The sequence below is a fragment of the Camelina sativa genome, chromosome 2 (assembly GCF_000633955.1).
Source record: "Camelina sativa cultivar DH55 chromosome 2, Cs, whole genome shotgun sequence".
In the NCBI taxonomy this organism is placed as follows: Eukaryota; Viridiplantae; Streptophyta; class Magnoliopsida; order Brassicales; family Brassicaceae; genus Camelina; species Camelina sativa.
This window is the reverse complement of record NC_025686.1, coordinates 23482664-23491070: the sequence shown is the minus strand read 5'-3', so window position 1 is coordinate 23491070 and position 8407 is coordinate 23482664. Positions and strand designations below refer to the sequence as shown.

The 8407-nt window shown below is 33.4% G+C and overlaps 2 protein-coding genes across 4 annotated transcripts in view; both read right to left on the bottom strand.

The window, feature by feature from the left end:
• The window catches only part of LOC104734012 (transcription factor bHLH35), a 4598-nt gene extending 2129 nt beyond the window's left edge, over window positions 1-2469 (bottom strand). The window contains exons 1-4 of one of the 2 annotated variants that reach the window (XM_019236928.1): window positions 2370-2469; window positions 2123-2285; window positions 1483-1704; window positions 1206-1376 (exon numbers count right to left, since the gene is read on the bottom strand). In XM_019236928.1, coding sequence (XP_019092473.1) covers window positions 1206-1376; window positions 1483-1704; window positions 2123-2285; window positions 2370-2452 — 639 coding nt within the window. In that variant the 5' untranslated portion in view covers window positions 2453-2469. The other variant, XM_019236929.1, reaches the window with a different exon arrangement.
• On the bottom strand, window positions 2539-5243 carry LOC104734023 (probable inactive purple acid phosphatase 28). 2 transcript variants are annotated; one of them, XM_010453534.2, is made up of 5 exons: window positions 4952-5243; window positions 4703-4850; window positions 4054-4466; window positions 3478-3947; window positions 2539-2626 (listed from the first exon to the last, which is right to left on the bottom strand). In XM_010453534.2, the coding sequence occupies exons 1-4, from the start codon at window positions 5144-5146 to the stop codon at window positions 3498-3500; spliced, it is 1206 nt and encodes a 401-aa protein (XP_010451836.1). In that variant the 5' UTR covers window positions 5147-5243; the 3' UTR covers window positions 2539-2626; window positions 3478-3497. The 2 variants fall into 2 exon arrangements, with proteins under 2 accessions (XP_010451836.1, XP_010451842.1); XM_010453540.2 differs by lacking the exon at window positions 2539-2626 and adding an exon at window positions 2887-3338.

Sequence of the window (8407 nt, the reverse complement as noted above, 5' to 3'; positions counted from 1 at the left end):
GGTTCGGTTCGGTTTCTTTCGGTTCGGTTTCGGTTTGGTTATTTAAATAAATAACCATAACTAACATAAATTATATTAACATTAACCAAATAAACCAAATATAACCAAAACTAACCGAATATAACCAAAATTAACCAAATATACAATAACAAAAATACAAAAAAGGGAAAAATATGGATTCAATTTTACAAAATAGTATTTAACTTTGTAAATTCAAAATAATAACATTTACATATATTGATTATTTAAAATATTTAATTGTTTTGAATCTAGAAATAATTTATATTTTAAGTTTATTTTATAGTTTTGCATAATATTAAGTATATAATATTTGATATCTTCTAGGTTTTTGGATATTTCGGTTAACCATTTAATTGTCGGTTCGGTTCGGTTCGGTTTCAGTTAGTTTGGATATAGATTTTTACTAACCATTCGGGTATTTGAAAAATTTCGGTTCAGTTCGGTTTGGTTTTTTTTGGTTCGGTTTCGGTCGGTTATTTGGTTATCGGTTATTTTGCCCAACCCTACACTAAGTTTTAGTGGCCAACAAAAATAATTGTTACCAGATAAAGAATAAGCCGAATATTGTGTATAATGATATCATCATTAGTTTACTCAATAAAAAAATCTTTGCTTTAAATCAATCAGAAAGGTCCATGTCGTCTAAAAAAATAAGTATCAAAATCTTGCATTTTGGAAAAAGTATTTATATTATTTTTTTCAGGTAAACAAATAAAGTAATAACACAACGCTCCATTGCCAGCGTCACGAATGAGACATTTATTGTTAAAATAACTTGGTACGAATAATAAAAACACCACATTAAAAAAAATGCTATAAAAACCCAATAAAAATCAGATCATATTCCAAATTCCAAATTCCAGAATTTCGATCCACCGTTTACCCAAAACTAACAAAATATAGGAAAACAAATTATTTCCACTTTGGTAAATTTTAAGAAATAGTTGAGAAACAACAGAAATTAATATCATGCAATTTACATACATACTGGATGATGGAGACTTTTAGAAAAGTTAACTAAAGTAATCATATAGTACTATATTTGAATGCTTCCTTTAACTTTATCTTTAAAAGTTTACTATCCACTCTTGACTAAATTGCAATCATTACTTCAAATTAGTAATTAACTAATTACTACTACTTACTAACTAAAGAGAGAGAAAGAGAGAAAGATGCTTGCTGACCTCAATAAAGACAGTGTGGAAGATCATGCCAGAGAAAGAGGTGAGATTGGAAGTGAGGATTTTGAGATTTAATGACTCAAAGACTTCACACAGTTTCACCATTGTGTCTGTCCTCTTATTACATGTTATACTCACCACCATTGTCCTCTCTCCCATGAATGTTACCTTCAACTTCAAATCACCCACACACACAAAACAACAACCCACCAATTTTTAAAATTTTGAAAAATTAATCTATGATACTTCAAGGTGAAAGAATCAATGAAGCATGACTTACTTCGAGAACTTCGATGAGAGAACTGGAAGAGCTAGAATCAAGCTGCTTCAACTTCTTGGATGTGACAGGAACAAGTAAATCACGATCAAAATCTTTGCTGAAACTCAAGCTACTCTTTGGTGTAGATTCAAGTTCTCTGATCTCAGCTTCGAGCTTCCCTTCTTCATATTGTAACCCTTGTATGTAACTAATAGCATCTTTGATTATTGATGCTTTATCCATCTACTTAAAAAAAAAGTAAACCATAGTAAAGCTCGGATCTTGGAATTAGAAGACAAATTAAGAGTTAAGACGAAGAGAGGTAAGAGTCGTAAGTAACCTTGGTTATATTAGGAACAACTGATCGAAGAGCAAAGAGTCTCTGGTTAAGTTTCTGTCTTCTGTTTCTCTCCGACACAATATTCTTAGAAGCCGGCGACGAAGCCGCCCCGTCTGGTGAACTCGAATCATACGACCCAGAAATCGCTTCCTCCAACGGCCAGCTATTTTTTTTCAAGAAATGGAATAAATATCAAAATCTAAACAGCTGGAAAGTAAAAGAGACAAAAAGAGAAGAATGAAAGAACCTGTCGTATTCAAACTCTTCGTTCTGGAGGAAAGAGCTGGGTTCCCAGTAATTGCTGAATTCTTGGNAAGTAACCTTGGTTATATTGGGAACAACTGATCGAAGAGCAAAGAGTCTCTGGTTAAGTTTCTGTCTTCTGTTTCTCTCCGACACAATATTCTTAGAAGCCGGCGACGAAGCCGCCCCGTCTGGTGAACTCGAATCATACGACCCAGAAATCGCTTCCTCCAACGGCCAGCTATTTTTTTTCAAGAAATGGAATAAATATCAAAATCTAAACAGCTGGAAAGTAAAAGAGACAAAAAGAGAAGAATGAAAGAACCTGTCGTATTCAAACTCTTCGTTCTGGAGGAAAGAGCTGGGTTCCCAGTAATTGCTGAATTCTTGGTCGATAGTATTCTCCATTTTCCGACAGATTTTAGAATCCAACTGTCTGGTTAGTTTCGTTGGTCTCCTCTCTCGAATTGTGTGAGCTTTATATAGACAAGGGCGAAAAAGAGAGAATGAGAATGAGACAGACCAAAGTCTTGGGAGACAACAACGTAGAGAGTTATACACCACCACCGTTGTTTCTTCTTACTAAAAAAGAAAAAATTTATATCCATTATTAGACATGAAAATGAGATCTATACTAACAGTAATTTGGTCAAAAAAAAAATCTAGATATTTCCAAATTAAAAAAAAAAAAAAAAAAAAAAAAAAAAAAAGAAAAAGGACTAGAAGAATATTATTATATTAATTTTATGATATGATATTCGACACGAGGGGTTATTGATATTCAACTATATAACGATTCTGATACCTTTATGGAAAACTTTAAAATATTTCACACTTGTCAATATAAAAACAGTGTGGCCACTAAAGAAAATTTTTTGTCCTGAACAAATTATTAATCAAAGTTTAGAATCGTGACCAGAAGAAAAGTTCAGAAACATAATTGTACTAAAAAAAAAAGCGGAAAAAATGACAAAATTAGTGAAACAAACAAAAATCATAACAAGAAAAATGAGAAATGAGTCGACGATGGAACTATTTGTGACGACATTATAACTCAGCATATGAGCATCATACGATCGTATAGTAATCGTAATACATATTTTTTAAGAAGAAAAAAAAAACGAAATATGTCAGATAGTCAAAGAGATCACACATTCACACCGAAACTGCGACGAACTGACCATTTCAAAGCATCCCAGACGAAAATTCTGTGTTTCATTTCACATGTGTTTCGACAGTACTATTCTCCCCTAATGAGAAAGCTGACGTTTAACATATGCGAATTTGTGGCCGTCTGAAAAACGTTTTTCAAGACAAACAAACTCATATCTATCATGTGCAAGTCATGCATGAGTCTAGACGCAGAGGGACTCAGAAAATTCTCACACGAAACGTCAAAAGATGGGAATTTCATGACAGGACGAGATAAGTACCTTTATATGTCTTTGCCCGTTTATCCTTTCAGAAATGTATCGGAAGTTTCCCATAGGACTTGTTCGTCTATCTTGCTTAAGTCTTGGTCATCGAGACGTTTCCAAGTCTTGATAAATTCGATTCCTGTCCATGTGTCTCTTCCTTTCCCGAGCTTAGCCTCTATCACTCTTGCTCTTCTGTGCCAATTTGGTCTTCCGTAAGCATGGTATCCGAATCCTCCACCGTAACAAAACCATACCCCTTTTAGATTTCCACAGAAATCATTGACATGGTCGTGTCCAATAAACGCAGCTTTTACATTTCCCATGGACATAAAGGTCTGTAAGACTCCTGACTGAACAACGGAGCATGCCACACCCTCCTGAAACTGCCCAATAAAGGGCGTGTACCACAGATCACGGACTTCCGGGATAGGGATGTGGAAGAAGGCTAACGCAGGAGGATTATCGGGAATCCTCTGGTTATGATCCTGTTTTAGTCAGTGAAAGTCTCTTTAGAGGTAAGAATCTTGACGAATGTGTAATTATGATGAAAGAAATAATATGTGAGCTTTTAAGAAATGCTTAAATCATTACATGTTTAGAAGTATGTTGAAGCCAACGAAGTTGAGAGTCCTTGATCCATCCGTATGTTCGTCTACCTTGGACTATTTCTCTATCTCCACTGTCAAGAAAGAAGAGGTCAAAGACAGTGCTATTTGACAGCACAGAACCAGGTGCACCGTGTACTCTGAGTTGGTAATTCCCAAAGCCATCAATTGATTTTACTGTGCCTCCTTTGGTCCCATCTTCTTCTGGTGGATTGATTTGAGAGACAGAAAAATCCATAAGAGAAAGGAAAGTCATCAGTTCTTCACGGTTCAAAGTGGATTCTTGGTCATGGTTTCCTAAAATGGCAGCCCATGGGATTCCATATTCAATAGCTGGACCAATAGCTTCAAGTAGAGATTCAGCTGCATCAGTAGTACTTGATCCGAATATATTATCCCCTAATATCATCAACAACATAAACAAAACTCAGTAACCAAAGGCACACACTTACCTAAGTTCTTCTTCAATCATTCTCACAATTGTATTGTACACCTCGTTCAACTATATTTGGAGATCTTTAAGAAACACAACATCTAACTACAGATCAGCCAAATACTAAGTATACATAACATAACCTAACACACACATATTCATATGAATCCACAAGAAAAAATAAATCAATGAAAAAATTTACCAGTAAAAGCGATCAAATCAGGTCTCTCAGCTTCAATCATCCTCCGAAGGAACCGAGTGGTGTTGAGATCAGAACAGTTCTCAAATTCAGAATCCAACACATCTCTACATCGAGTAATAGTCCCCATTCCGAAATGCATATCCGCAACCTATATTATAGCAATCAAACGATAGCGATCAAAATTCAAATTCAATAATCAGAGAATCGCACGAATCGAGAGACATAGTCAAAGAAGAAAACACAACTTACCTGGAGGATCTTGAATGTGCCATCGTCGCGGAACCGTAGAGGAAGATTTGGAGACCTCTTCACACGGACGTTGTTATGGTTGATGTGTAATTTGTGAGAGATTAGGGATTCGATGAAGTAGAGAAGAGATAGGATTAAGTTTAAGTAGAGAACAGTGTGCTTCCAGTTTCCAATTGCTGTTGCAGAGCTCATCATCTCTTCTGCTCTTAAAACGGAGAAGACGATGATGAAAAATTTGATTTCAAGTTCGGAATCAAGCTCGCAGTCGCAGTCGCAGTCGCAGTCGCAGAACTCGCTAATAGCTTTTTCACGTTTTGATAGATTACAATTTGAATTAATCGAAATTGTAGGCTCGTTGGGCTTTTGCGCGTCATACTCAGCCCAATATAATATTGCTCCTTTTTACTTGATCTATATATTTATAACTTCATTTAGTTCACTCTTTTTACTTGTATAACTTTTTTGTAATAAAAATTTATTTATTATTACAGTATGAAAAAACAGTTATATGACTTATATAAATCTATAAACTTTTAGGCATTATTTATATAAAATTTTATTCAAGATTGTATATAATCGAAACAAAATATTTTTTTGTTTATAGACTAATATTGTAACGGTTAATCATTTGGTCCATTTATCTGGATTTTTGTAAAATAAATGAACACTCACGTGAAAACAGGATGTCAAAATTGTAATCACCATTGTAATTAAACAGTTAAACACAATGCAGATATATAGAAATAGTTAACCCAAATTTATTTAAACAAAAACATCCATGGTATCACAAATTAAACAAATAAAAACACAATAATTGTAAACAAAAGAAAAAAAATTTCAAATTTTATTTTTCCGGTTTATCATTGGTTTGTATTACTTCACTGACGAGTAACCTTCACCATCTGCCTTGATTAATGAGTTTATACCATCTGCTTTCATCAACTACGTAAACTAAATTTTCAAAATTAAATCATAAACTATAAATATTAAATTTTACACCCTCAAAACTATAATTTAAATGTAAAATAAATATTTCAAACATAAAAATTAATTTTAAAATATTGTAATGTGTCAAATAATAATATTTTTAGAAGTTTAATAATGTATGTGCTCTAATTGTCCATAAAACTTATTTTAATTTTATTTTAAAGTATTTCTCTTTAAAAATTGTGTAACTAAATTCAAAAATTGTAAACAACTTAATTTGATTAGGCCGTAACAGAACTTTTAGTTATTGTCATGTTATCAGCGATTTCTTAAACTAAATACTCATGAGTTAATCCACCTCAACATTTTGACGTGTCATTAACTACATAAACCATGACAATCTTTACTAAAGTGTCTTTAAAAATTTTGATCTTAGATGTTTTTTCAGTAAATCAAATTCTTTTCTTTTGGTCAATGAGGGTTTGGCGGTCAAGAATATTCTTATGTACAAATCGTTCACAAGTAGCACACAATATCATTATAATGTACTTAAATATTATCACATCTTCTAAACATTAAAACTTGGAAATTATAGCTTTCACTATCAGATTCTATAGATATTATTTCTTATAATAAATAATATAAATTTGATTTTTCATAATATCTTAAATAATTAAATTATATTATTGTTCTGATGTTCAAAATTGTGCATGTACAAGTAGAATAAGTTGACATAAGTTGTATCTATAGTTGGACAAACGGTACAAAATGATTTTTTTTGGTTGGCTTTCATGTATACTTCATACTTGATTTTATACGGAGGTTAATTAAAAATAAATCAAAGTCATAGAGTTAAGTTTTTTGAGATAAAATCATAGATTAATTATTCTTATATAACGATTCACAATAAAGTTAAAGTCAAAGTCAAAAATTATTGACTTTGTAGAACTAATATTACGAAGTCCGAAATTTTAATATCAAATCCCAAATAAAGTGTGTAGTAAGATTTTTTTAAGTATGTCATACATAGGTTAATTATTGTCACTGAACTTAAAAAAAATCATTGTCACTGACACCGACAATGGTAATTAACCTATGGTTGTATATCTTAGTCTAAAAGAATTTTCGATTAACCTATGTATGACATACTTAAAAAAATCATTGTCGGTGTAATTTGGATGTGTAATTTGTGCGAGAAGGGTATTGATTCGCCCTGGGCGTTCGGTAAAACCCGAACAAACCGAACCGGACAACCCGAAATTTTCGGTTATTGGTATAAACCGAAGAAAGGAAGTTAAACCGTTCGGCGCAATTAATTTGAGGAATCGGATTTCGGTTTGGTTCGGTTCAGTAATCGGACCGATCAGTTTATTAAAATCCGCAGCCATATATAAGCCTAACCCTAAACTATTAACCCTAGTTTTGTTTCTCTTCTTCTTCGCCTCTGCTTTCTGCGATTGAGAGAGAGAAAAACTTCCAGTTCATATTTCTCTCCGATCTAATTAATAATCATCATCACATCTTGTACATCCTCTTTCATTCTCTCAATTCTCAGTCGCGGTTAAGAAAGAAGACTTTTATCAGAGATTCAACCTGTAAAATTTCTCAAGGGTAAGCTCTTCTTCTCGGTCTTTAATTGATTCCATGTTTGATTCTTTGCTCTGTAAGCTCTTTCTATATCTTGATAACTTCTTATTCGATTTGGAGAACTTTACGCTTTGAGTTTTCTACTTTCAAATCAGAGATTATCCATCAATCTTCTGGGTTTTTTTTATTTTCTTGTGTTTGTGTTCTTTGCAGGTGGAAAAATGCATGCCCGGAACCATCCATCTTTGCCGTCTCAGCCCGCCGTCATAGTTCCCCGCAGCGGCACATCATCAGATCTGGAAAACCCTAATGGATCTGGCTATTGGGCTTGTAATTATTGGATTTGTTTGATATTTAATTAATTTGTTTTGGGCCGGTTTATTAGGTCCATTATTATTTTGGTGGTTTGTAAATTTTTTTTTGTTAATTTAGTCCATTATCTTAATTTTTTTTATTTATTCGGTTCAAATTAACCGAATTAGAAAAAAATCGGTTAGAATTCGGAATTGATTTAAAACCTGATAACCGACCCGAATAAACCGTGTACCGATCAACCCGAACCGAATTTAATTTCGGTTCAATTCGGCAGGATTTTTCAAAAACCGAATTTTCCCAAAACCGAACAAACCGACCCGAATAACCCGAACCAGCCGAACGCCCAGGGCGAGTATTGATACTTAAAAATCAAACCCCGAATACATTGTGGCTCTAGTTAGATTTTTACTTTTTTAATAAACACCATAAAGAATTGCTTAAAAAAACTTCAGTTAGATTATCATTGCAAGATTTAGGGATTTCAATTTTCTTTGTTTGTAGGATGGGAAATCCAAAAGTATTTTTGGATTTCTCAATCGGTTTAGATATGCTCAACGCGCGTGTTGTGATTGAGTTTTTCGCTGATGTTGTCTCCAGAACCGCCGAAAACTTCCATGCCCTTTGCAC

What these genes read in the sequence shown, in the direction of transcription:
- LOC104734023 (XM_010453534.2), bottom strand. Translation starts at nt 5,146, where the DNA reads ATGATGAGCTCTGCAACAGCAATTGGAAACTGGAAGCACACTGTTCTC. An exon ending in GCACATTCAAGATCCTCCAG is followed by an intron (nt 4,851 to 4,951) that starts GTAAGTTGTGTT and finishes GCTATAATATAG; the next exon opens with GTTGCGGATATGCATTTCGG. An exon ending in TGATTTGATCGCTTTTACTG is followed by an intron (nt 4,467 to 4,702) that starts GTAAATTTTTTC and finishes TGATGATATTAG; the next exon opens with GGGATAATATATTCGGATCA.